At 45.0% G+C, this 27,488-nt stretch overlaps 5 protein-coding genes across 7 annotated transcripts in view; 4 read left to right on the top strand and 1 right to left on the bottom strand.

Moving 5' to 3' along the window:
• Positions 1–805: 805 nt before the first annotated feature.
• Positions 806–6,245, top strand: LOC136962176 (CD276 antigen-like). 2 transcript variants are annotated; one of them, XM_067255859.1, is made up of 4 exons: positions 806–906; positions 3,342–3,701; positions 4,507–4,776; positions 4,986–6,245. In XM_067255859.1, exons 1-4 carry the CDS (start codon positions 855–857, stop codon positions 5,069–5,071), a joined length of 768 nt encoding a protein of 255 aa, XP_067111960.1. In that variant the 5' UTR covers positions 806–854; the 3' UTR covers positions 5,072–6,245. The 2 variants fall into 2 exon arrangements, with proteins under 2 accessions (XP_067111960.1, XP_067111961.1); XM_067255860.1 differs by having other exon boundaries at positions 4,959–6,245.
• Positions 6,246–6,734: 489 nt separating this feature from the next.
• zgc:91944 (uncharacterized protein LOC436941 homolog) lies at positions 6,735–15,934 on the bottom strand. Of its 2 annotated transcripts, XM_067255996.1 has the most exons (11): positions 15,757–15,934; positions 15,349–15,447; positions 14,496–14,931; positions 13,609–13,694; positions 13,049–13,159; positions 11,643–11,885; positions 11,004–11,148; positions 9,483–9,565; positions 9,086–9,181; positions 8,823–8,941; positions 6,735–8,708 (listed from the first exon to the last, which is right to left on the bottom strand). In XM_067255996.1, exons 2-11 carry the CDS (start codon positions 15,425–15,427, stop codon positions 8,562–8,564), a joined length of 1,545 nt encoding a protein of 514 aa, XP_067112097.1. In that variant the 5' UTR covers positions 15,428–15,447; positions 15,757–15,934; the 3' UTR covers positions 6,735–8,561. The 2 variants fall into 2 exon arrangements, with proteins under 2 accessions (XP_067112097.1, XP_067112098.1); XM_067255997.1 differs by lacking the exon at positions 15,349–15,447 and having other exon boundaries at positions 15,757–15,765.
• A 696-nt stretch (positions 15,935–16,630) lies between these two features.
• Positions 16,631–17,853, top strand: LOC136961992 (gap junction beta-4 protein-like). The gene is made up of 2 exons (XM_067255538.1): positions 16,631–17,186; positions 17,529–17,853. The coding sequence occupies exons 1-2, from the start codon at positions 16,651–16,653 to the stop codon at positions 17,851–17,853; spliced, it is 861 nt and encodes a 286-aa protein (XP_067111639.1). The 5' UTR covers positions 16,631–16,650.
• A 3,220-nt stretch (positions 17,854–21,073) lies between these two features.
• On the top strand, positions 21,074–21,775 carry LOC136962034 (gap junction beta-3 protein-like). Its single transcript, XM_067255631.1, has one exon. The coding sequence runs from the start codon at positions 21,074–21,076 to the stop codon at positions 21,773–21,775; it is 702 nt and encodes a 233-aa protein (XP_067111732.1).
• Positions 21,776–23,169: 1,394 nt separating this feature from the next.
• Positions 23,170–27,488, top strand: part of tmem54b (transmembrane protein 54b) — a 5,500-nt gene continuing 1,181 nt past the window's right edge. Inside the window, exons 1-4 of the mRNA XM_067255532.1 lie at positions 23,170–23,276; positions 24,427–24,620; positions 24,810–24,869; positions 26,063–26,254. Coding sequence (XP_067111633.1) covers positions 23,264–23,276; positions 24,427–24,620; positions 24,810–24,869; positions 26,063–26,254 — 459 coding nt within the window. The 5' untranslated portion in view covers positions 23,170–23,263. The remainder of the gene's footprint in view (positions 23,277–24,426; positions 24,621–24,809; positions 24,870–26,062; positions 26,255–27,488) is intronic.

Below are 27,488 nucleotides of genomic sequence, written 5' to 3'. Positions count from 1 at the left end.
TTTTTGTTAAGTTAGATTAATATTCTTTAATAAATTACCACAGTATTAGTCCTTGCGCATGTGTTCCCCTTTTGTCTGTCTCAACCCCCCCGAACCGGGTTCGTGACAACACACACACAAACACACAATTCAATACACAGCAGGCTGGTCTGAAGGTAACCTTTTCCTCCATATTTATCTTAAACTCCAAGGGAGTTTCCCTTGGCTTATAAATTTAATAAACATTTATAGAGGAAATGCTCACATAGGGAGGGATGTGGGTTGCCTGTAGCTCTGCATTACACTTTACGCTACTGAAGAGAGCTAGACTAATGAAGCATTCCCTTAATCTTGGTTAAAACCCTTTTTAACCTGGCTTGCTTTTTCCACAACTAAAGCTAGAAACTGAGGGAAGTCTTGACTCCAACTGGTTAAAAAAACAAAAACAAGATTAAGGGTGTCATGGAATGCTTAATTACCTCTCTTCAGCCCAAAAGGCTTCTAAGAGAATAAATGATAAAGCATTCGTGGTCAAAGCATTTGTAGGCTGTATTTTAAATACAGTAAAAACGGGAGGGGGAAATAAAACTGCGATAAAAAAAAAAAGCACTGTAGGTGTAGCTAGCAAGTATTCTAATTAAGCCATACTCAAGCTAAAACGTTCGAGACAAAATAAGCTAAATCACAGACTTATTCAAACTCTAACCGCTGATGAGTGAGTAAAGTTAAAAATATTCTAGGAGGCAGGGCAGCGAGAGAGAGGTTATAATATCTCTCCTCCCATGCCACGAAACTGAACAACGCAGTTATTTTCAAAGCACTGAAACATTGCGACGCGTAGAATTGTGCAGGTAGCCATTAAACAGCAAGGAATAATGAAATTGAATAATCGACATATTTTCTGTTGTCTGCATGTTGCACTCTCAGGTAAAATCGTATTCTTATTACCTGTTTCAAATGTTATAACTTTGGCAATGACTTTGAAATCCACGAAAAGAATCATGGATGATTCTTACAATCAACGTCATTATGTTCCACGTCAGAAGTCAGTCTGGTCATTTGCCTCAAATTTTGCACACCTGATATTCTTTTCACATCCCTAAATAACATTATTCGGACCCATATATTGTGTTTTATACGCGGTTAACAATATCATATGCTTTTCTTTCCTTTTACACACTGACTCTATTTTTTCCAGCATCGCACTTGTTTTCACACTGTAGCCAACGGGATGGCTTTTAGGGGAGGATGGGGTAAGACAGGGCCGGAGTGGAACTCATTTTCTGTCCTGGAGTTTCATGCCTTAGACAAGTGTTGTGCGATCAGATGCACGGCTTTCATGAGAGGCACCACCAAATAACAGATGTTATTCTCAACACAAAATCCTCAAAATTCGTCATTCAAACCGTATAGTAACAAACCCGAACCAACATTCTTGCTCCACGACATCGCATTCTAAGGAAATAAGCTATACCCCAGCTATGATTACCAAAGGAAATGTATTTTGTTTAGCAGGTTCAAAGTATTTCACATTGCTCAGCCGTGCATCTGATCGCACCTACACCGGCAATGGCGGAACCAGACTTTTACATATGGGGTGGCCAAGGGGTGGCCTAATTCAATTATTCATATGATTGCTGATAAGAAATAGAAATTCAAATTCACCTAAGCCTGAGTTCTTCAATGTGGCCTAGTATGGTCCACTAGGGTTACTTTAATCAAATTCTACATTTACTATGAATAGACTGTGTCTCTACATCTGAATTGCAACTCATTTCTTTCTTACACACACTGTACTGTACTCAGAAACTGGAGAGACTTTGGTCACCAACATTTTAAAATGAGGCTAAAATAGTGTAGCGACCCACACAGAAAGACGTGTGTAATATATTAGGCTGTTAGTTGGTTGTTTACCAGTAGTGTTCGCGGGGTCCGACATGCCAATCAACCTGCTGTCTGCCAATCACCTGAATGTTCGGATGCGGGCATCCTGGTAGTTGGCGAAGGGACATGGAGCCTCCTGTCACTGTGTGTTTACCTTTCGCGCCACGCACCGTTACGGACTAGTCCATTTTATTGTGAAAGTAGGGGGTGTAGGGACACGACAGATCACCATGAACTGGACATTTTAACTACTACTTCAACGTTTTAACGTATTTGTTAAGAATTTTAATACAATTTACCATGATTTTGAAACGTTTTATGATAATAAGGGGCTTTTTCTTTTTTTCTTTTTTCTTTTTCTTTTTGAGGTTGGATGGGGGCCCCCCTACTACGACCACTGGCAGCCCAGCAGCCGCCTACCAATAGGTGTGTTCGACTTCATGCAGCACCGGCGGCGCCGACAGCCGGCTGCATGCCTTGAAGTTGAGAATGCCATTGGCTGCTTCAAGTCAGCCGGGCTGCAGGGGGCTGCAGGCGACGCCGGCGCTGCATGAAGTCGAAGGCACCTTATGCCTCTATGTTAAGACCGCTTTTATTTAACCCTTGTGCTGCCTTCGGGTCACATGACCCAAAGGTTCATAACGAACCATCATTGTGTTTACCCAATTTTACCCAATACAAAAACAAATAAAAATCATTTTCTTTTAACCATCGCAATGTGGGAGGTCTGAGACAGCCCAACGGTTAAAAGAAAATGATTCACTTTGTTTTCGTATGCGGTAAAGTTGTCGCAATACGACGGTGGGTCACAATGACCCGAAGATAACACAAGGGTAAGGGCATGGCAGTAATGTATCCAATTAACTATGTACATATAATTCAAGATGTTGTGCATCCCTGGTAATAATCACTTTGGATCTATTGAATCATTTGTTTAAAAAATATGACTCCCCCCCCCAAAAAGTGGTGTCTTGGCTCAAATTGCCCTGATAAGGGGTAAATTGAGCCTCGGAGATGATAAGTTGAGCCACATGGGGGTAAATTGTGAAAATGCTTATGTTAAAGTAAAACTGTTTTTTTTTTAACCTCATTTAGTCTACTCAATTCCAAATACCTTCTTAAAGGTTTAATATGAACGAAGGTTACAACCTTAGACAACAACTTTCATGTGAAATGTTTTTAATTTTTAGGGATACTTGTTGAAATTGTGTGTATCCACTTGGTGGTGGTTCCAGACCCTTTCAACTAGGAGGGCCAAGCTGGGTCCAGTTGTACTGTTACAGGGGCCAGTTACATAAAAAATAAATGTTGTCATGCAGTTTTCTTCATTCAGACTCAACATTTAGGGGGGACACAAGGGGGTCCAAGTTTGTTGTCACAGGGGCACTGGCCCCCCTTGCCCCCCCCCCCTAGAAACGCCCCTGTATCCACTGTATGTGGGATTGTTAAAGCAATGACCGGATTTGTTCTACCTCCAGTTGCGTTTCAGGTGCGGACCCCAGAGTCCACAGTAGTGGGTGCGTATGGTGGTCCAGTTGTACTGGGCTGTGTGTTCCCCAGCATGGAACCGGGACTCCCTGTAGACCCGGGGCTTGTGGTCACATGGCAGACACAAGGGGACTCCCGAGTGCTTCACAGCTACTACCATGGGACAGACCAACTGGACCGCCAAAGTAGGGAGTACCACAACCGAACCAGGCTGTACCATTCTGAGCTGAGAGTTGGGAATGCCTCCCTCATGCTGGAGCGAGTGCGTCTGGAAGATGAGGGCAGGTATATCTGCTCCATCAGTACCAAGGACGGGGTTGGCAGGGCCGAAGTCCAGCTCACATACGCAGGTTAAAGATGGAGGGGTCTCTTGTCATCTTATCTTCTCCTATCTTCTATCTCCTATCTTCTCTTCCTTCTCCTTGAGGGTTTAGGTTGGTTGAGGGGCAGTTCTATGGGCGTATGTGAAGCCCTCTGTGACATGCTTGCGTGTAAAAAGGGCTATACAATTTTTTTTGATTTGATCCTCTCCCCTCTTCTTCTCTTCTCAACTGTGAGAAGGGTCTTTTTCTTATGACTGCTATTTTTAGCCAGGTACATCTCCGTTTTAGGCCTCTTATGCCACTTTAGCTGGTTTAGGCAAGTTACATTTACATTTTACATTTAGTCATTTAGCAGACGCTCTTATCCAGAGCAACTTACAGTAAGTACAGGGACATTCCCCCGAGGCAAGTAGGGTGAAGTGCCTTGCCCAAGGACACAACGTCAGTTGGCATGACCGGGAATCAAACTGGCAACCTTCGGATTACTAGCCCGATTCCCTCACCGCTCAACCAACTGACTCCCTAGTTTGAGTGGGCGAAGCTTGGAGATTGCTCAGGGCCATTTTACCATCACACACACACACACACACACACACACACAGACACACACACACACACCCACAGGTGTGTGTGTGTGTGTCTGGCAACCTTCTGATTAATAGCCCGATTCCCTAACCGCTCAGCCATCTGACCCCCTACTGACCCCCATACTATTTTTACTTTCTAAATGCAACCTCTTAGCATTTTTAACATGCGTTTTCTTTTTTCTTTCTCACACCCTTTCATTCTTTCTCACGCACACACGTCCATACTGTAACTATTCTCTTCATAGCCTTCTACAACGAGCCTTGTCTAACCATCCAGGCCCACCCCAACAGTGTGACCTTTGTGTATGAGAGCAAGGGTTACCCAGAACCCCAGGTCCAGTGGACAGACCCCTTGGGTCACAGCCTGGACTTTAAGACCACCGTTTCCTCCAGGCAGCCGGGTCTCCTCTCTCTGCGGACCCAGCTTGTGGTGCAGCAGGGTGGGGCAGTCAACTACACCTTCTCCCTTGGAAACCCTCTCCTGAAACAGGTCATTCGACGGCCTGTGGCTTATGGTGAGCTTGATTTCTGAAAAAAAATTTGTATCATGTAAAAAAAGTACTTTGTTGCATATTGTGATAGCCAAACAACACATTGCAACAAATACCAATGAATCTAAACCCTTAAACGTATTTTCTACCAAGAAGAAATAAATGATTACTTACTCTATGCTTGAAAATTCTACAACTTTTGACAGTTTAAAAAACTGTCATCTCATCTCCAGTACCCAGTCGGAGTGACATGGACCAGAACCGACATAGATTCACTGGACTGCTTCCTGTCTTTGCTGGACTGCTTTTGGTCTTCTGACTTACCGCCAGATCTTTCCAGGGGTGTCAGTTATGGTAAAATCGGACTCACGGTAAACATTTATTCATTTCATTTGGTCATGTCCCATCGGTTATTCTCAGACCAGGAAAATAGGCAAGTTCCTGTTTTTCAATGGATTTCATTTCTTCCATACCAAACCCAATTCCTTTATGTGATCCTGTGTGTAGTCTAAAATTGGTACATTCCTTGACATAATGGATGCTTTGTCTGTTAGCACATGACAAATAATAATGTTTTTAGGGCTAACATGAAGATTTCTGTCAGGCTTTCTCAAATAGGTATATTTCAGCCCCTATAGTGGCTGTAAATGACAGAAGACAGAATAAAATAAAACAATTTTTTTAACAAAAGTCTGTCTGCAGACTGTACACCATGTTCATTTAATAAGATTACTTGCCTAAGTAGTATTGTAATTTGAATGTCAGAAAAGTGTTTTATAGATACAATTTAGTATTTCTATTGACAATCTGCTGTTCGCCACATACAAAGCTGTCTTCTTACTTTAGTTAAGCGAATCACGTAGTTTGAAGCCTTCATCTTTTATAAAGTTTACTACTACCATATAAATCATGAGTAAAATTGGTATAGTTGAATAAATAAAATAGTACTTAATTACTGTTTGACTATTTCCAGTATGTATGATACAGTGTCCATGAAGGGTCTTGTTCAATCTATTATTTAATTGTATATCCTGTCAGACATTGGGTAATCAATCCACATGCTGGTTTATATTGACATGGAAAGTAATGTAGCAAAATGTCTCCTCCTTCTGATAACCCCCTTACTCGTCACGGGGTGCCACCCCAAGGCTTGTTTTATTTTGGGGGGGAAGATTAAAAAGGTTTGAGGTAGTGATTTATCGCCACCTTGTGGAATAACTAGCTCTGAGTATCCACTTTCAAGGCAACAGTCTCCAGAAAGCCTCATTCCTTTCCCATACCTTTTAGCACATGTTTATTTTTTGCCATTTTTACCAATTAAACTACACTCAATTGGATATAAATGAAAAAAAAGAAAATTATTTTTTAAATGTATAAAGAATGAAAAACTTAAATCTCTGTTGGGTTCTTGATCTCGAGCCTAGAGCATGTACTCTGTTCTAGGCTTCTGTCCTCAAGTATTTTGTTTTGTAAAAGTTGAAAAATATTTTCAAATAAAGGTTTTGAAAAGTTTTTTTTTTGAGGTTCAAACAATATTTTCGAAAAAACATTTTGTACGAAAAGTTTTGAAAGGTTGGAAAAAAGTTTGCATCATTGATGAGGACTCTACCCTACTGTACTGTACTCTGCTCTAGGCTGTGAATGTGAAAAAGTCTCATGTGTCTTTGCGAGCATTTCACAAATGTGAATGTGAGTTTTCAGTAGTTTGAATGTGTGTGAAAGTTTGTTTGTGTAAGGACAGTCTGAATTATTTCTTAAACGGCCCCTCATACATGGAGTTGGTATTTCACAACTATTGAGGCCACTGTACTCACCCCTTTGCCCTAATAATGTCTCGCCACAATATTATTGTATACGTCTAGAGACGTGATTGGAATTCATTGCTTGGTTCTGTCCTGACATACAGTGTGAGTTATTGAATTAATTCGATTAGCCACAGGCTGTCTACAGTCGACTCAGAAAAATAAGCTTTACACGTCATGACTTGTTTACATGTTTTATTATTTTTCCTATGTCAAGCAAACCGAGAGCATCTTAAATCTGTAACACAAGCAGCTTTTTAAGTCCTGCCTGAGACTTGGAACACGTCAACACGGGGTATAAGCCCATCATCATGAGCGCTACATTACACTGTTATAACCTCAAAAGAGACGTGGTGAACAGTAAGAACGGCTGTCGGTTCAGGTCAACTGACTCGACACATTCACGACACGTTCCGGTTCTGAGGTAATTAAGCCGGTCGGCTAGCATTAGTGGCTGGACAACGAGCAGTTATCTGAACAGCGGTTTGCGTCGCGATAGTGTGAAGTCAGGTGTCTTGAGCAGGCATAATGTCCCAACGGTTTTCTATCAGCACGTTGGCCTCCGGGTTGGTCTCTACCTTGGCATAGCTTTGGCATTAAGAGGTTAATGGTGGCAGGTTCAATGGGGCAGGAAAAAAGGCTTCGTTCATTCAATGACAATTTACAGCCTTATTATAACTCAGAAGGCCTTTGGGCCAATGGGGAGTGAGGAAACATTCTAACATTTAGAAAATACTTTAGTAAATACAGTTACCATTACTGAAAGGGGCAAAACAGTTCACAGTGAACCACGCATACCCATGGGGTCACCCATCACATTGCTTGTTTTCCTTCTTTCAGTTAAAGATTATCTAAACTTGGAAGTGCATCTTCGTAATCATACAAACATACATCCACTTAGAAGCTTTAGCTTATTCTATAAACGAGGAAAAGTGCTCTTTAGCTAATTAGTAATTATGACTTTCATGATAACATTACATCAATTGCATTGTTAAAACCCAAATCTAACAGTAGACTTGCATTTAGTCTAGCTTCCCTTGCTGGGTTCAGATGATGGAACAGGAGTTCCTCAATAACAAAATAACAGATATGATAAAATACAAATAAAGATGTTAAAATGAAACACATAATAAGCATATCCAACCCAGGATGAGGTTTGCTATATATAAAAATAAAACATAGTTCTCAAAGTTTTGGCAGAACACATGATATGGAACTATGCTTTGATTAACACGGAGAGGTTCTTTTTTTTTTTTTTTTTACATTATTATTTTTTTCTTACAATTCTTCACTATCGTTATCCACTATCTTTGGGTTTACCTGAGATTCCATTCGTCCCTCAGGGCAATACTCTTAAAACACAGGCTTTCAGACTGATTGATTGAGTTGATCAATCGATTGATTGATTAGGCATAGTCAGTTACATACGTAACCAGACATTCAGGCGTGCAGAAGGCATCCTCATATTAGCATTATCTGATTGGACATTTCCCACGAAACCATGGTTCAACCACTCTCTGGTCTTACCCAGAATGCACCTGACCTGCAGGCTCTGCCACTTTCAAACCACTCATGACCATCACACAACCTCTCCAAACAACTTAAAGGAATTTGCTAAGAGAAAAAGAGAAGTTAGGCTTTAGCTTCACGAGAGGGAACTATCCTTATACACTCCCTCTAGGGACTGTGTTTGTTAAGACTGTCTTGGAATGCACTATATATATTTATATATATATATATATAGAGAGAGAGAGATGGAGAGATAAATATTGCCATTACTAGAAGCATGATTACTGTTAATACATACTGTGGCCTCCTTACCACTAGAGGCACTAGACCGAGATTTAGCACCTTTCTCTTCCTCAGCTCTCACTAGCTCTCGGAGTGTCATTACCTCTGAAGGCCACTAGGGGGCGGAAGACACTCACAAAAGCCTTTTTCTTCTTTTTTTTTGTCTTTTTTCTTATATTCAAATTTCTGTTTTTCCCCAAGTTCCTCCAGCTTTGATCACTCCTCATCCACCGTCTCCCTTTTCGATTCGTCGGCTTTCTGTTCCAGGACCTGAGGGGCGGGGCTAGGCAGGGTCACAACCTCGGCAGCTGTTAGCAGAGTCGGATCTTGGTGATCAATGTCCTTCCTGGAGGACAAGTCATCCTGCGAAGAAAACAGGGTTTCTTTCTCCGCATTTCTTCTGTTTTACAACCGAAATCTAGGTTTGGCTCGTCTCATTGGATAACAGATAATGCCATTTTGCGGGCTCAAACTCACCTGCTCTGCGAATCGGGGGTTCACCTGCTCCCCAAACTCCTGTGACTCCGTCTCTTCCCCATTTGAGTGACAGCTGGGACTCGGAACCTCGATGCCGTGGCTTTCCAAGATGGCCGCCTCTGACAGAGACAGCGACGGAGGGAGGAGATGAGAGGGGAGAAGAGAAGGAGAGGGAGGAGAGAAGGGGGGTGATATGGAATCAATGTTCAGTGTGTAGTAATATATCTACTATATAGCTACATCCTCAATGGTTGAGGTCTCACCAATGTTGGCCCTTCTCTTCATCTCCTTCCGCCGGTTGGCGAACCAGTTGTAGACCTTCAACGCCGTCACCCGCTCAAACTCGGACAGCTTGCATCCTGGGGGTTGACAAGACAAGCTCAGGCATGAGAAACAGGCATACAAGCCCACACCTGGCTATCATTTGATACATGTCCACACTGTATCCACAACTGTTTTTATAAAAGTGTGTATTTTTTGTGTATGATAATAATTCTTATATCATATTATCATAACCATATTTTGGATCAAAATTAGTAATGAATTCATGAAAATCTGACATTTAGCATACACTTTACAAGGCCTTTATGTGTGTTTATATTGGAAGAAGCTTGGAATCACATGCAGACCTGCTGTATGAGGAAACCCCCAGATAATTACCAGGTTTTTGGATGACAGAGTTGCAGGCGTTGGCAATCTCCTCTCTCTTTGCCTCATCAGGATACTGATTCTCCATGAAGAAACTGTCACATGCAACACTCAGCCTATTACAACACAGCTATGTGATCCCCAACCAATAAGAATGAGTGGAACCAAACACGTAACCAATGGCACTGCGGCAGAGTAGGAATACAACATCTAGCTAAAGACACCCTCTCTGACCATCATGCAATCAGAAGTTCACTCCAAGTGGTAACACTTTAGATTAATGAACACATTAGGGTTGATTGCATTCAGTACTTTTATCACTTCAGGTTCCCTTCTCTTCTCCTAGGGTCATAAATAAGGTAGACCTTGGTGGAAACAGTCCTACTGGGAGGAGAAACCCCTGCAATACTTAGTCACTCCCTCCAGCCTCTCAGTCACCGAGGGTAACAATTCCTGTGTTTTCAAAGAACACGCCAGTCCTTTCTCTCCCCTGTTGGCAGCTTGCCCTATCAGGTCCCTCCATCCATTTATGTATTGACCCCTCCCACTATCTGGATATGAATGACCTTACTCTGCAGAGACAGAAGGATCCCTCCCTCCATCCCTCCTCATCTCACCCAATCCTACCCTGCATCCTCTCTGTCTGTCTGTCTGTCTCTCTATGTCTGTCTGTCTCTCCATGTCTGTCTGTCTCTCCATGTCTGTCTGTCTCTCTATGTCTGTCTGTCTCTCTATGTCTGTCTGTCTCTCCATGTCTGTCTGTCTCTCCATGTCTGTCTGTCTCTCTATGTCTGTCTGTCTCTCCATCTCTCCGTGTCTGTCTGTCTCTCCATGTCTGTCTGTCTCTCCATCTGTCTGTCTCTCCATGTCTGTCTCTCGGTCTCCCTCTCTCTCTCTCTCTCTCTGTCTGTCTCTTTCGCTCTCTCTCTCTGTTATCCTAACCTCTGTATTGTCCTTCAGCGCAGGTCTAAACTAGCCCATAAAGAACAGCACTGCAGCAGTACTGCGTAATCCAGGAGCTGGGAGTGAGGTACTCTGCTTCTAACCACACACACACACACACACACACACACACACACACACACACACACACACACACACACACACACACACACACACACACACACACACACACACACACACACACACACACACACACACACACACACACACACACACACACACACACACACACACACACACACACACACACACACACACACACACACACACACACACACACACACACACACACACACACACACAGCTAATGCTCACACTGGCCACAGTGAGACAGACATGGATTCAGTCTTACCTTACAATGCTGTCTAGACAATTTTTGTAAAGCTTGAAAACATACTTGACTATTGGTGGGTGTTAAAAGTCAATCAAAAAAAGGTTATATACAGTACTGTGCAAAAGTCTTCTTGCACCCAAGATTTGTTTTACATGAAAATACTTCATATATAAAATTGTGCCCAAGACTGTTGCACAGTACTAGATAAAGGGATTGGGATGTTCTGATTGGCCGACCTCTCCATGATTGACTGGCACTCCTTCCTCCAGGTAAACCTGCTGCCCCGACGCAACCTCAGGGGCCCGCCCCTTTCCCCAGGTAGGATCGCCGTCCTCCAATCAGGCTCCTCCTTCACCAGAGAGCGCATAGACAGCGTGGCACCTGTAGGGAATGGAGAGCGACACACAGACACAACTCACACCTTCCGGAAAAACATCGAAAGCCGACGACCAATCAAATCAATCCAAATGGTTGCGCAGACGATAAGAAAACCTGTCGTGACACGAGATGACTAAACAGAACAGAGTTTCTGGGATGTATCTCAACAGTATAACAGCGGTTCCCTCTCGTTTTATTCCAATCAGATATTTTCATTATTCATAAAGTTCCCATTACAACTGTAAGCAGCAGATGGTGTGCCGATCGAGATCATTGAGGTGCATCCCAAACACCACACAGAGAGCCTGTGGTCACACACAGGCATGCAGGCTATGTGATGATTAGGTATCAGGGGGGAAAGGCTCCTACACTGTCCCACAACCATAGTGTCTAGGCCCTGGCCTAGACCTGGGCTTTACCTGGTTGGGTCTGGGCCTGGGCTTGGGCCTGGGCTTTACCTGGTTGGGTCTGGGCCTGGGCTTGGGCCTGGGCTTTACCTGGTTGGGTCTGGGCCTGGGCTTGGGCCTGGGTCTGGGCCTGTGCGGCTGCCGCTGCAGCAGTGTACCATGGGAGCAGGTGCATCAGCAGCTCCCTCTGTCTGCCCCAGGGCGTGCTGGAGACACCGGCGGCGATGGCCCCTGCGCCCGCCGCGCCCGCCGCCGCGCCCGTCCCGTCTCTGTCCCCTCCCCTGGCCCTGGCCACGGGACCCTGGCCGTGCTGGCTTTCACTGCATCTCAGCCCTTCAGGTCAGGACAAAACCAGGGGTCAGGCAGGCCACAGCCACGGATGGGCAAACCAATAGTAGGTAGATAAGAGACAAGAGGTCGGCACACTTCTTTGGAGGGCGTTTTTATTGTTTATTATTAGCATTATTATTTGTATTTTTTTCCGAAGCGCTCTCGTTAAATCTCGTTCAATCTGAATCAAAAGCACAAACTAGTCGTGTTCAGGACACGCTCAGGTTGAGAGGACATCAGCCATGTCTGTCAGGACAGACGTACAGGAGACCAGAGGAAGGCTAGTTAAGCCAAAACAATTAGCTGTCCTTTGTTAGTAAGGGTGTTATTGTTAGCCTGTTAGCCATGTTGGAATGAAAACCAGCACCCGAGTACCCCTGGGATCTGAAGGGAAAGCTAGTAGGAGGAGCCACAGCAGAGCTTGAGGGGTTGGAGGGGAGGGGGTGAAGAATGAACAGGGAATGCACTGATGGACAGTAGGTGGTCCAGGGAGGTATGTTAGATGCAATAATAACAGAAATGTATACGAATTACCATTACACCATTAATAATATTCATCATTTCAGTCTAAATTAACAAGAGCCAATTATAATGAGGTTTTTTTCCCCCCGTTATATCCCCAGCGTTTACATAGACATACTCCCAGTTGATAATCTCTAACCTCGGGTTAAGGTGGTTGGCTCAGGGCAGGTTGAAACCTGCCTGTGTGGCAGTTATACAGCCCACCAGAGGACACAGAAAGGTCGATGGTGCCAGCTGTTATCTAGGAGCATGTATGGACACCACAACCACCCGCTGGAATTCCATCTGAAACATCAGATGACTTCATTATCGATTAGCATCTAGAGTGACACTTCTGTTTTTATCTTTCACGTCTTTCCTCTTAGAGCGACCTGATAGGTTGTTTGCCCCCCCACACTAACTCCTCCCCCCCGGACCAGGACGGATGGAGGGGGAGGAGGGAGGGGGGGTGTACAGTGCCAGCCATTGGGTCAGGGGATGGATGAGTGAGGACAGGTGGACAGGGGAAGAGAAGTGGCAAGCAGCACAAACAAATATCGTCCCCCCAAACACACAGCATAACCCTAACCCCTTCCTTAAATATCTTAGCCCATCAACTTCCCCCTTCATCCCCCCCCCCACCTCCACCCTAATCGAGCCCTTACCAGGGCTGTTCCTCTCCAGCAGATACCAGCGGTAGAAAGCCCTGCGCTTGGTGTCGCTCATCTCCAGGCCCTGCTGCAGCAGCCACTGGGAGATGTAGCTCTGGCTGATGCCTGGAGGAGCAGGAGGAGCAGGAGGAGGAGGAGCAGGAGGAGCAGGAGAAGCAGGAGGAGGAGGAGCAGGAAGAGGAGCAGGAGCAGGAGGAGGAGCAGGAGGAGGAGGAGCAGGAAGAGGGGGAGGAGAAAACAGGTGGAGGAAGAGGAGGAAGAGCAGGAAGAGGAGCAGGAGGAGGAGGAGCAGGAAGAGGGGGAGGAGAAAACAGGTGGAGGAAGAGGAAGAGGAGGAAGAGCAGGAAGAGGAGCAGGAGGAGGAGACAGGTGGAGGAAGAGGAGGTAAAACAGGAAGGGGGGGAGAGGTTAGAAGTGGGGCAGATTAATAAAAAACATTGTTTTCTGAAACATGGGATGCATTTTTTTGCATTTTGCATAATAAACTATACTTATCCCCAATTAGGATCAGATTTGGTCCACTATTCTGCAAGCTGAGATAGTTAGTGTGGTACCTGTGACCTGGCCCACGATGGCTTGGGATATCCTACGGTTGTTGAGGAAGGTTTTGATCTCCTCCTTCACCAGGTTACTGTCCCTCCTGCAACACCAAGCGTCACACAGTCACAACACACAATTCCTGTTTCCTAAGAATCCACAACAGTCCACTACAGTAAAAAAAAAAAGGGTTATAATGACAGGAGAGCAGAGTTGCTGTGGTGTTTTTCCGGAAGGGAGGTTTCCCCCAAAAGGGCCAAAACATTTAGAGCCATTTGAACCTATAATGTTCCGTTCTGGCCCAGCAGAATCTAACATGGTCTGTTTCCATCCTTCCCTAAACACCCGACCCACATTCATCATGCTAACTGAGAATAACCCAGTCTCTGGGGACAGTTCCTGTCCTGTGATGTTATTATGGTCTCCATGTCTCTGCACACTTTTATGGCCCGTTTGTCTCCCTTCAGTCTAACCTGAATACCCATAATATACATCTTTTTTGTGTGTATCTTGCCACATTGCAATTTGCACTGTTACACTATTGTATCTTTTATACTATTTGTTATTTTTTGTACTATTTGTATTTTTATATTGTAAATTATGGATACTTTATATTTTATATATTTTTTTTAATTCTAAATCCCCTTAGTATTAGTTAAACCTTGTACCTTTAGTATAGTTAGACCACATATTTAATATTCCTATATGTTGTATGCACCTTCCTGCCAAAGTAAATTCCTTGTCAGTGCAAACTTTCATGGCGATTAAAACCCTTTCTGATCTACCCTTTTTGCTCCATCCTTTTACGGTAAGCTTCCAGTTAATAATGGTAGCTTTTACAGTAAGCTACCATTATTATATTCTAATATTACCAGTTATTAATATTTTCTTTCTGTCTCCTCACCTCATGTACTCCTCCACCTTCTCCTCCAGATCCCAGTCTTCCTCCCCCATGATGTCGTAACTGAACGACCTTTGAACTCCGACCCCCGGTGGGTACTGGGGCGGGGGTGAGGCTTCGTAGCTGTTGCTAGGAGACAGCGAGGCGCCATCCAGGCCAGGGGTCTGCGTGGTGGCTGAGGCCAGAGAGAGGGAGGAGGAGGAGGAGAGGGAAGAGGAGGAGGAGGGCGCAGGGGCTGGGGCTGGGGTAGGGGTGGTGTTGGAGGGGGCGGTGTGCGGGTCAAAGTATGGAGGCCGGTGGTCCGGCTCCAGGCGCTCCAGGGACTCCAAGGCGTGGATGATCTGGGGCTTGGTCATCCCTGAGAGACGAAGGCGCTGTAGGAGATCGATCTGTTCTATGGTGTAGCGTGGCTCCACCTCACAACACTCCATCCTGGCATCTTAAGGGGTTGCCATGGAAATACACGTATTATGAATGGCAATACAAAAATAAAAAAATATGTTTTTATTTTTCTTCACATTAAATTAACATACTTAATTACATAACACTGCGATAACACTATCAAGTAACTGTCTAAAAATAACCGTAGGCTATAGATTTGTCACAAATGTGGAAATAAAACTATACTTTGTTTCCTTTTTGTAACAGTCAAGCCAGCTTGACCACACACTGCAGTGTCCTCTCAGACGTATCGGTCAATTCAAGTCTGGGCAACTTTGGCACAAGTCACGTCACACTACTCAAGTGCCAAATATTCGGTCTAAATATGACAGCATATTTCAACTAAATATGTTTACTCAACTGATACAACACGAACAAAAATGCAGTGACTGTTATATTTTTTGTGTTGCAGTACCTGATAATGAGGGTGACAGGCGACCCGAAGGTAGCGGTTCAGTGCGTGGGGTCGCAGCCGCTTGACACCACTGTCGCATGGTTTGGTGGAGCTGTGTAGCTAGTGAGAGAGAAGTGACGTGCTGCAGTACGGTGCACTCAATAGCCTGGGAAGCTAGCTGGCTACCTAGCTAACTATAAAAGTAACTCTGGCTACATAAGTTAAGTTAGCTAAGCCAGTGTGCACAACAATATTATAAGCCAACGTTGGCTGGCTAGTAAACACAGCCAATGACAATGTTACAGTAGTCTAACCACCTAATCGTGGAAGCGGATGCACACTAATAGCCAGCTAACTGGCTAGTAGCTAGACTAGCTAGCAAAAGAAACGGGATGCTATCCCCCTACTAGCGCCCCTCTGCCTTCTTACCTCCCGCTGTTGTGGTGGCAGTCTGCAGCCGGGTGGACGTGGAGCGTGGCGGGCAAAGCAGTCAGTGCACTGTCGATAAAATACTTGTCTATCCGACCGTGCACACCAACCCCGCCTTGGCAGCTTATTGTTGTCAATTAGCTAATGAAGGTGATCCTTGCAGGGTCACACAGTCCAGGCATGCAGCAGAGGAGAAACCGAGTCGGTACGTGGGGAGTCGGTCTCGATAATATTGACCCCTCACCCGCCACAGTACCGGTGTGGTGATCCAGGAAGTAGTTTATGAATTGCCAAGGAGGGATACTCAAAACATCTTAAGCAAGGGCTTCGAAAAAAAACTTTTGGTTTCTAACTATATTAAAGTTTTCAAGATATAAACCTATAACAGGTTTGGGGTCTTAAAACTTAGTAGCCCAAGGCTTAAATCTGCATCCTTTTTCAGTCAATTGAAAGCCTATGTTTGGTCATTGACAACACATTATTCATCAAGTTTTGCATGACTTTACCACACAGACACATGCTCTTGTTTACACTTCATTAGTGAATCACAGCTTGTCCCAGAAGATGTTGTTAACATAAAGCAGGCTACCATTCCTATCCCTGCTATAGTGAACCAGTCTGTTTACCCACTTAGAGCCACACTGATGCCCCTCCCTCCCTTATAACTTTGGTGGCACTGATCCCAAGCATTAAAGAGAGGCTGTCCTTGACTTAGTAGTGGTTAGATACATAGAAAGGCAAAGAGAGGCCACACCTGACAAGAAAGCAGCGTACGAAGAGGCAGCCGACTTACTGAGAAGAAAAGTGTTCCAAGAAAGTTTTGTGTTAAAGACAGAGCAATGTCTGTCACTGTTAGAGATATATAGGGGCTGAAGATACCAACACAACCGCAACATGAACTGGGCTTTCCTACAGGGCCTCCTGAGTGGGGTCAACAAGTACTCCACCGTCTTCGGCCGTATCTGGCTGTCGGTCGTGTTCATCTTCAGGGTCATGGTGTTCGTGGTGGCGGCGGAGAAGGTGTGGGGTGACGAGCAGAAAGACTTTGACTGCAACACCCGCCAGCCAGGCTGCCACAACGTGTGCTACGACCACTTCTTCCCCGTGTCGCACACTCGTCTCTGGGCCCTCCAGCTCATCTTCGTCACCTGCCCCTCCCTCCTGGTGGTGCTCCACGTCGCGTACAGGAAAGGACGGGAACGGAAACGCCAGCTGAAGCACGGCGAGGACTGCGTCCCCATCTACGAGCACACGGGGAAGAAGCAAGGAGGGCTGTGGTGGACCTACTTTCTGAGCCTGGCTTTTAAGTTGGGGGTGGATGCCGTGTTCATCTTCCTGGTGTTCTATATCTATGAGGACCCTTTCTTTCCCCTTGTGGTCAAGTGCTCGGAAGACCCATGCCCCAATGTGGTGGACTGCTTCATCGCCAGGTAAGCTGTCTTTTTGTCTTGTCTTTCATTTACATTTACATTTAGTCATTTAGCAGACGCTCTTATCCAGAGCGATTTACAGTAAGTACAGGGACATTACCCCGAGGCAAGTAGGGTGAAGTTCCTTACCAAGGACACAACGTCAGTTGGCATGACCGGGAATCGAACTGGCAACCTACGGATTACTAGCCCGATTCCCTCACCGCTCAGCCACCTGACTTTCCTTCTTTTTGAGCAACTAGAAGATGTAACTGGCAGCTTGTTATCTGTGGTGTGATATACACAGTGTATGTATATATCTGTATATATTTTTTAATGGGTGTATGTACTCTCTGACTTCAGGCCCACAGAAAAGCGAGTGTTCACTGTGTTCTTGGTGGGGACCAGTTTCGTGTGCATCCTCCTCACCCTGTTGGAGATGGTGTACCTGGTGGGGAAGAGATGTGGCGAGTGCTGCAGAGGTTCTCACCCTGGTCGAGGGCGATCCTCCGTCATGTCGACCGCCCCCTTGACCAGGAAGGGCAGTTCGGTGTTGAACGAGCCAGGGATGCAAAAAATGAAGCTGGCTGAGATGCATGATGGCACTGCTAAGACTCAGATCTGTGCACCGCCCTACAGCCAGGTGCTACCTCCAGAGAATGGTGTATGCTGTTCGGATGGTCACTGACCCCTTTATTTAAAACTGTGTGTGGCTATGAATGTCTTATTAAAACAAACTTTAAGTGTTTGTTACATGTATGATATGTATTGTTTACTACTGTTTTTTTCATTTGCATAAAGGAAAATAATTTGTTCTTGTAGTTTCAAATAAAGCCTCATGTTTCTGGATTTGAAATTTTGTGAATTACCTATTTCAAATCCCATTTCTACAACCACATATACTAATAATAATACGAATACATTTTATTTCCAAGGCGCTTTTCTCGGCACTCAAGGACACCGTACAGAGGTACAAAAAACATTAAAAGCAGCAGAAAAATAAAGATTACAAAAACATTCAAAACAACAGAAGGAAGCAGTGCAATTGACATTAAGTGGAATAAGCCGTTTTAAAGATGTGTTTTGAGTTGAACTGGGGAAATGAATCGATATTTATACTGTATGTCCCCATATACAGGTGATACGATAACATTTTACATTTAGTCATTTAGCAGACGTTCTTATCCAGAGCAACTTACAGTAAGTACAGGGACATTCCCCCGAGGCAAGTAGGGTGAAGTGCCTTGCCCAAGGACACAACATCATTATGCACAGCCGGAAATCGAACCGGCAACCTTCTGATTAGTATCCCGATTCCCTAACCGCTCAGCCATCTGACTCCCCATAAGGCTCAACATAAGACGGGGATGTGGACGGTTCAGTTAATGTGCTCAATAATCTGGATCATATTCTCATTGCTCATTGAACATTTCACCAACTAGTCAGCAATCAGAATCAGAATCATAATTCGGATTTGTTCAATTACCATTCAACGAATGCTGAGACAAGCATGTAGGCATTTAAATGGACCTCACTAAGAAAAAGTTCACTCAACACAAGTTTACTGTACACACTATTGAAGACAATATTTGAATTTTCAATTCAACCAAATCACATATTGAACCAAGATAAGGGCACTGAAAGGCCTTGATTTATTGCACATGTGGGCAGTGGAGAAAAGGGAGTGGTGCTTGAAGACAAGTACAGTGATCACTCCTAAATTGGCAATTTAACCCTTGTGTTATCTTCGGGTCATTCTGACCCATCAGTCATTCTGACCCACCGTCGTATTGCGGCAACTTTAACGCATACAAAAACAAAGTGAAGCATTTTCTTTTAACCGTTGGGCTGTCTCAGACCCCCCACATTGCGAAGGTTAAAAGAAAAATATTTTTATTTGTTTTTGTATTGGGTCAAATTGGGTAAACACAACGATGGTTCGTTATGAACCTTTGGGTCATGTGACCCGAAGGCAGCACAAGGGTTAAAAGTATTTCACACCCATATCTGTCCTCCCTGAAAGCCTGCGATTAGGTAGCAGTGGCTGTCCATGTGAGATAACTGGTGTGGTGAGGTACCTCCCTAGCACAGTTCAGCACACTGTGATACATCACCTCTGAAGAAAAATTACTCAAGCATTGATAACGTTCAAATCTGCTCTCTGTTGGATTGTAATGCTGTTTCTTTATGAATCCATATCTTTGTATTTGGGCTCCCTGGGAGTTTCCTGTTTGGATTTCAGTTTAATCTTTTTATGTTCTTTAATCTCTGTTTGGAGAGAGAGAGCTCTGGGGTGTCACCGAAACTAAGCTTGTGTGTGCCGATCAGAGGTGCAAGCAGTACCGATCGACAGATACCAAACTCACCCACCGGGAAAAGCTGAAGCTCTGTTACCATAACAACCCCACCTTTGCCTACGTTCAGCCCAGACATTCATGGTTAGTCAGAGAAGGCTCACCAGGCTAGAAGTGATAAGATCAAGCCAGCCAATCACAGTTTGTCTATGATCTGCAGGTATCTACAGATCACCATGGTCTTAGACAGGTGACAAGAACCTCGGCTGAAGTTCTGTCTGAGGCAGGGCTAATAGGACCAGCGTGTGGATGTGTGGATCTCTGTGAGGTGTGTGGACCTCTGTGAGGTGTGTGGGTGTGTGGACCTCTGTGAGGTGTGTGGACCTCTGTGAGGTGTGTGGGTGTGTGGACCTCTGTGAGGTGTGTGGACCTCTGTGAGGTGTGTGGACCTCTGTGAGGTGTGTGGGTGTGTGGACCTCTGTGAGGTGTGTGGGCGTGTGGACCTCTGTGAGGTGTGTGGACCTCTGTGAGGTGTGTGGACCTCTGTGAGGTGTGTGGGTGTGTGGACCTCTGTGAGGTGTGTGGACCTCTGTGAGGTGTGTGGGTGTGTGGACCTCTGTGAGGAATTACGGCTATAAGAAACCTTTGAAAACGACAATCGTATCAGTCTATTGTGTGAACAACTAATGCAAGTCATAACGAGCTGATAAGATTTCAGTATAGTATACCCATTTGCACATTTTTTTTATTTGATCTGAATGGATGTCAAAACGTTAAAGACCACACCTTCGAATATGACCCAGAGATCCGGTGCAAAGCCAGTCACACCTGACTGAGGTAGGAGAAGTTAAGACGTAGTATCTCTTGTTTCAATCTGGTTTTATTTTCATCTGGTCCACAGACATCTGATTATGGACAGTGGAGGACACTTGAGAGACTAAGTATGACAATGACTGATAATCACTAATTCGTATTATAATTAATATAATTCGCATTATAAACACTTTTTCCCTTTGTAGCTGATTTCAACCAATGGAAAAATAAGTTTGCTCTTGAATGTTTTTTCAAGTGTCATGTAATCATATATCTGGAGATGTTGTCATTCGTGTAGTATGTATGTGTTTCATAAACCGTAGTGTAGCGCACTTGATGAGGGCTCCAAGGGAAACAGTTTTGATTAAATATTAAAGGACACTTTCTTCAAAGCAACCACTCATGAAAAACACTTCAAGAGAGTAAGTGGGGGGGAGAAGTGATTTAAAGACTGCTGGGATCAGAGAACAGCAAACAAGCATCTTCATTCTAAATTCTATATTTAAAAAGAGAATGAGGTTGGCCTACAGTAACACACAAGAGTTTGTTCGATGTCAACTCATACTCTAAACTTTTTATGGTGCATTATTTAGGCTATACTACTGCAAGTTCTTGCTTTCTTTCAGTTGGAGGCGTCTGAATTTGGTTTATCATCAAAAACATTTTGTTTCATATTGCCTAGATATCAGAAATTCTTACAGCAAATAAACAAACTATCTTATTTTCTTCAGGTTTCGGCAATCAAATACATCTCATTGTTGAAACTTTAGAGGTGAACGGAGAGGATTCGGAGCTGCCCTCATGGACTGGTCCAAGTTCCAGGGCCTCCTGAGTGGGGTCAACAAGTACTCCACCGGCTTCGGTCGTATCTGGCTGTCGGTCGTCTTTGTCTTCAGGGTCATGGTGTTCGTGGTGGCGGCGGAGAAGGTGTGGAGCGACGACCAGAAAGACTTTGACTGCAACACCCGCCAGCCAGGCTGCACCAACGTCTGTTACAACTACTTCTTCCCAATCTCCCACACTCGTCTCTGGGCCCTCCAGCTCATCTTCATCACCTGCCCATCGTTCATGGTCGTTCTTCATGTGGCGTACCGGGAGGAGCGCGACCGCAAGTATCAGGCCAAACATGGCGACGCCGTCCATCTCTATGACAACCCCGGGCAGAAGCACGGAGGGCTGTGGTGGACCTACCTCCTCAGTCTCTTCTTCAAAACGATTATCGAGGTGGTCTTCCTCCTCATGCTCCACCTCATCTACAACAACTTTGACATGCCGCGCCGCGTCAGGTGTGACATGCAGCCGTGTCCCAACATAGTAGACTGTTACATCGCACGGCCCACTGAGAAGCGCGTCTTCACCTACTTCATGGTGGGAGCGTCGGCCATCTGCGTGGTCCTCAACGTCAGTGAGATCTTCTACCTGGTGGCCATGCGGGGTCTGAAACTCAGTCACAGGGGTAGGCTCCGTACCTCCAGGGTAGCGTGTTTGGAGCAAAGATCGTAAGTTCTTTGGGGTCCCGAAGACTGCGATGCGTGAGGTAAACTGCAGTCAAGCCAAAAGTGCTGTAAATTATTGTACATAATTAGTTCAAAAAAGTCAATGATTTGTAGCATATGTGCGGCATGTAACCTGAATTAGTTAATAGGCCTATCAATTATTCATGTGAACGTTTTAAAGCCTACAGAAGCCTACAAGCAAAGTTTTGAATATGTGATAGAAAACCTCCAGACAGTACCATACAGCATGCATATTTTCATGTCAAGTCATGTTCACATGTACACAATAAACAGAAACATTTTATTTCACTGTTTTGACTCTTAACCTCAACTTATATTTGCCATACTTTATAAATCCTGTAAAGCAAATTTCATGATTTGCTTCTCAGTGCATTATATACCTGTGAAATTAGTTCGTGAAAGCATGTGCAAAGTGCGAAAACTTTTGTCGCACTGAAATGTGGAGTTAGACCGTTGAAGAGTTTGTCTTCCGTTTTCAGCTCAGGTTTTGTATAGGCAAGCCAAAACCCGACCGATCTACGTCACAGCGACCTATCGACGTCAGATCACAGACGGTTGCATTCTGTTACTCAGCTGGTACAATGCAAAGACAAAGTAATTAATACATAAAACACTCAGAGACTGCAGGTAGGTCTGATATCTGATATCTGCAATTGATTTAGCTAGTGTTGCTGTTGTTGCCAAATTAAATTCGAGGGGGCGGAGATTCAGCTCCTTCAGGCGAAAGTAGAGTTGACTTTTTTTCCATTGGAATTTGGATGGGTAGATAACAACACATTCTTCTGTGGTGTGATGAACTTAAAACTCATTTTAAATTCCACTTTACAGGATCTTTAATTGCCAATTTTAGCATAGAGCTGATTTTCAATCATTTTTCTCCAAGTATACTTTTAAGTTGTTAAGAATTAACTATTAAGAATATAGCCTATCATATTATTAGTTTATTTTTACGTGGTGATTATTATTGAAATGTTAAAAACTATTATTCGCTGTCACATCTGATCTCACTTGAGCTGCTGCGATTATCTAATTTCCCGCCGTGGGGCACTAATGTTCCATTAAGAAACCAGAGAATCATCCAACCACCAACTTCACTCCGGTTCTTCAGTTCTTGAAAGAAAGTTAGATATAGATTGCAACAACTAGTATTTGTATCACTTTATCAGGGGAAAACCCACAGGATTGTTCTTTTTGACAACCAGACCTACAAAGCGGTTCTGAAAAGAGTAATAGGAATTAAGAAGTAAACCGAAAAAACGTCAGGCGTCCTGGGGGAGGTAGGCGGTAGTTAACTTATGTTTGTAAATGAGCGCACCTGTGGGCGGTCCAGTCCACCGAAACCCAGTGCAATATTCATTCTTCAAGAGCAAGCCAAGCCAGCCACACTCTCAAGCCTAGGCTACACATAGCCTAATCGAAATCACTAGCTGCCTGTGTGGATGATGAATTAATCCGGAAAACCAAAAGATCCATTATGGCCAACACAGGTAAATAAAAGATGAAGGTAGCATATCTAAATTTGGACATGGCATGAGGACGGGTGGATGAAATCACGAGCTGCTTACAGTTAGGTTGTGTAACTTCAGTTATGCATGATGCAGATCTGATAAAACAATGGTATTTCTGGCAATATGATCGATATAACAAATATAGATTACACACTACGGTGGAGTAGGACATCATCAATCTTGAGTCCAGGACACTTTCAAGGGTGTGGTCAGATATTGGAAACATGCAGGTTGTGACTTAACCAGCTGTATAGCCTACAGGAATGAGAAGAATGTGGATGGTGTCTTTTGGGCTAAGAATAAAACTTCCCCTATGGGAAGACACACACACACACACACACACACACACACACACACACACACACACACACACACACACACACACACACACACACACTAGCTTGCCATTCATTAATCATTCCATGAAACTGGTTTCAGTTGTCAACCTCATAACTAGTTTGATCAAGTTTACACACATGCTCACAGTTTGTCTTATATCTGAAGGGTTGTGCATCACGCTAATGCTGTGCACAGATACAGCATCTGCCTTGTGGGCCTTGCACGTGTCCTGAAACTCAGTGTGCTGCACAACCCTTGGTTGAACGATTCGTGCCTGACCTATGGGAAGTGTATTCACCTGATAATGATTAATAACAGTGACATCTCCACCGTGGTTTTAACCCCGAGTCTGTGTATCAGGTCAGTATGACAGGAATAGTTCATGTAGGGGACTTTGATCCTTTGGGAAACATGATGTTGGGTTAGAACAACTTCCACTGAGTCAGCCAAGTCCTTTCTGCCTCCCCTCACGTGGATGCACTCAAGCATGCACGCACACTGGCCGCACAGCGTCACACCAGGGTAAACCTCTGTGATTTATCTTTGTCAGGGCATATCTTTGTTTTCATATGTGGGTGGCTTTTTTTCATAACTGAGGCTGCGGCCGTTAAATACAATTTTCTTAAGAAACGGTCTGGGGGTGGGGGGAAGGCAACATATTATTTGTTTTCAGAAAGTTAAATGCCAGGTTTTATATCAGGTCAAATGAAACCTAGGCCCCTGCCTCCATGATACCTCTCTATTTATCCATATCTCTCTCTCCCACGCGCCCTGCCCCTCTCCTCCCCAGGTGTGTGCTGCTCCAGGCAGGACGAGCCCAAGGCTCTGATGAAGATGGGTCTGAGCATGGTGCTGCTGGGTCACGTCAACTTCCTGCTGGGGGCCCTGGTGCACGGGGCCGTTCTCCGACACATCAGCCTGCACAAGGCCAGCTCCCCCACGTACGCCGTCTCCAACGTGATGGCCCTCACCGCTGGCCTCGTGGTGAGACGAGCAACGCGTCGCTACACAGGACTCACGCGGCTAGGCTGCGTACAGCGCAGGCTGTTTCTTTCGTATAGTGGTGCGGCGTGATGTATGTGTTGTTGGTAAAGCCTGACAGATGGTAGATGGGAGCGTGTGGTTCTGACTAGAAAACAGTGTGGTTGATCTCTGCTTGTGTCGTTGCTTTAGGGAGTGGTTGTCGGGATTCTGGCCGTTATCCTGTCAAAAAACACCAAGAGCAGAATGATGGTGAGTGTTTCCCTCCCTCTTCCCCTCCGTCCTTCTGTCCGTCTTTCTACAGGTACACTTGCACTTATAGCGATTCATGTTGTTTAATTGTAACTTCTTTAACTACATGCTCTTGTGGTTCTGCCCTTTGGCACTTATTTTGTTTGTTCACAATGTGTGCTTCATGTTTTGGCTACCCGCAATGTTTTTGGGGCTATCTTGTTGTTATTATCAGTGACCTATGCACTTTGTAAAGCTCTCTCTTGGAGGTCGCTTTGGATAAAAGCGTCTGCTAAATGACTAAATGTAAACGTAAAACGTAAATGTCTTCCGAGTGGGAATTTGTGGCACATCACAGAACCTTAAGACACATTAAAAGCACATAAAATGAACAAAACAACAATAATCCAAGGTCATTAAGGTCATCTCTGTCTGCTTTCTTGTCTCTGTCTCTGTCCTTGTCTCCAGTAAGTCTTTACTTCCTGCATGCTTTGAACTCCACAAACCGGCTCCAGGTTTCTAAGCTCTGTGTCTGGGAATCCAGGCTGGGCATAAGGGATGCAATAGGCTGTTCTTTCTCTCTCTTTTTTTTCTTCTTACATTTACATTTACATTTAGTCATTTAGCAGACGCTCTTATCCAGAGCGACTTACAGTAAGTACAGGGACATTCTCCCGAGGCAAGTAGGGTGAAGTGCCTTGCCCAAGGACACAACGTCAGTAGGCTTGACCGGGAATCGAACTGGCAACCTTCGGATTACTAGTCCGACTCCCTCACCGCTCAGCCACCTGACTCCCTTCTTCTTTTTCTTTCTTTCTTTGTCGTAATTATTCCCTAGTTCTTTGTTACTTCAGAGCTGTACAGCAGCTCAGGCCGGTGATGTCACTGAGACTAGCCAAACTGAACCAGTACAGAATGAAGCCTCTCCCAGGCTGGGAAATAAAAGAAACATCAAAGTAAACACGACACAGCGAGAATAGGCATGACAGCGCCTCCACTAACTGACATTTTATATTTAACCTTCTTTGCAATACGTGAGTACGTACTGACAGACACTTGTCTGTTTGTGCCTCTCTGTCTCTCTGTCCCTCTCTCTCTCTCTGTCCCTCTCTCTCTCTCTCTGTCCCTCTCTCTCTCTCTCACTGCCTCTCTCTGTCTCTCTGCCTCTCTTTCTCTGTCCCTTTCTCTGTCTCTCTCTCTCTCCCTCTCTTCAGATGTGGTCGTTGTTCACCGTCAGCCTTGCCGCTGGTCTCCTAGCTGCGGCCTCCGCCGTGGGCCTCACCGTCTCTGTCGTGACGACTGTACTTCAGGGTGGGCGGAGCTTGCTGACTCACTGCCGGTTCCCCGATGCCATTGGCTACTCCAGCATCACCAACGAGTGCCCCTTCGACCCCACGCGCATCTATGTAAGTCAAGGGGCGAGGGGTTGGACATGTGTGAGGTAACCCTCTGTGAACACAAGCTTCCTCTTCCTGGTTGAGTATACAGCTGAGTGTGTGTATGTGTGTCTGTGTGTGAGTGTGTGTCTGCGGTTGTATGAGTGTGTGTGTGTGTGTGTGTGATGAGGGATGGTCCATAGGCGTATTGTAGGAATCAATATTCTGTTGCTTCCTCTGTCCCCTACTCCCCACCCTTCCACCTCCAACCTCCCCTCTCTCAAGGCTCCACTGTGTCGCCCTGACAGCCCTGAGGCTGGGGCTGTCAAGGCTCCACTGTGTCGCCCTGACAGCCCTGAGGCTGGGGCTGTCACGTCCATCTGACTGACACACACCCACTTCTCAGTCAGTACCACCTGTCACACGTACACACCGTGTGCATGCAGGACGTCTCCCATACCGGCAGGGGATTACTGAAGGGATGTCCTGGGCCGGGCCTGGGCCTGCTGCTTGGTGGCAGAGTCGCCGACCTGGCCTTGTATTTCACCTCAGGGTCCCTGCTGTAACCGTGGACGACAGGACAGGCTGTCGTCTCGGTTTAGCCTCTCTGACTTGGAAACGCCTGCCTCAGCTTTTTAGCCAGGGCGCAGTGACGCAAGCTCTCGTTTTCTCTCTGTCGGTGTTATTCTGTCGTCGATACTGTAACCCGGGCGCAGGAGTTGCATAGAGATCATTCATGATGAGCTGAGGTCATTTTTTCGACACAATTATGTCTAAGATATGTTCTTGCAGAACTCTGTGGTTTCCAGGGTGTTTCATCATGTATGCCATAGAGAAAAATCCAGAATCAGACAAAACCTTTTTGATTTTTTTTTTCTCAAAGCTGCATTTAACCCTTGTGTTATCTTCGGGTCATTCTGACCCATCAGTCATTGCGACCCACCATCGTATTGCGACAACTTTACCGCATACAAAAACAAAGTGAAGCATTTTCTTTTAACTGATGGGCTGTCTCAGACCCCCTACATTGCGAAGGTTAAAATAAAATTATTTTTATTTGTTTTTGTATTGGGTAAAATTGGGCAAACACAACGGTGGTTCGTTATGAACCTTTGGGTCTTGTGACCCGAAGGCAGTACAAGGGTTAAGTGTGTTCTGAACCTGATATTATTCTCAGATTTACCTGCTTTTTGTGAATCGTGTGCCCCACACTTCAATAGGACCCCCTCCCCTTCCAACTCTGAAAATGACAGCTCTACAACAA

Source organism: Osmerus mordax, chromosome 18 (genome assembly GCF_038355195.1).
Source record: "Osmerus mordax isolate fOsmMor3 chromosome 18, fOsmMor3.pri, whole genome shotgun sequence".
NCBI lineage: Eukaryota > Metazoa > Chordata > Actinopteri > Osmeriformes > Osmeridae > Osmerus > Osmerus mordax.
Note: the sequence above shows the minus strand (reverse complement) of the source record. Positions and strands in the feature narration are given on the sequence as shown.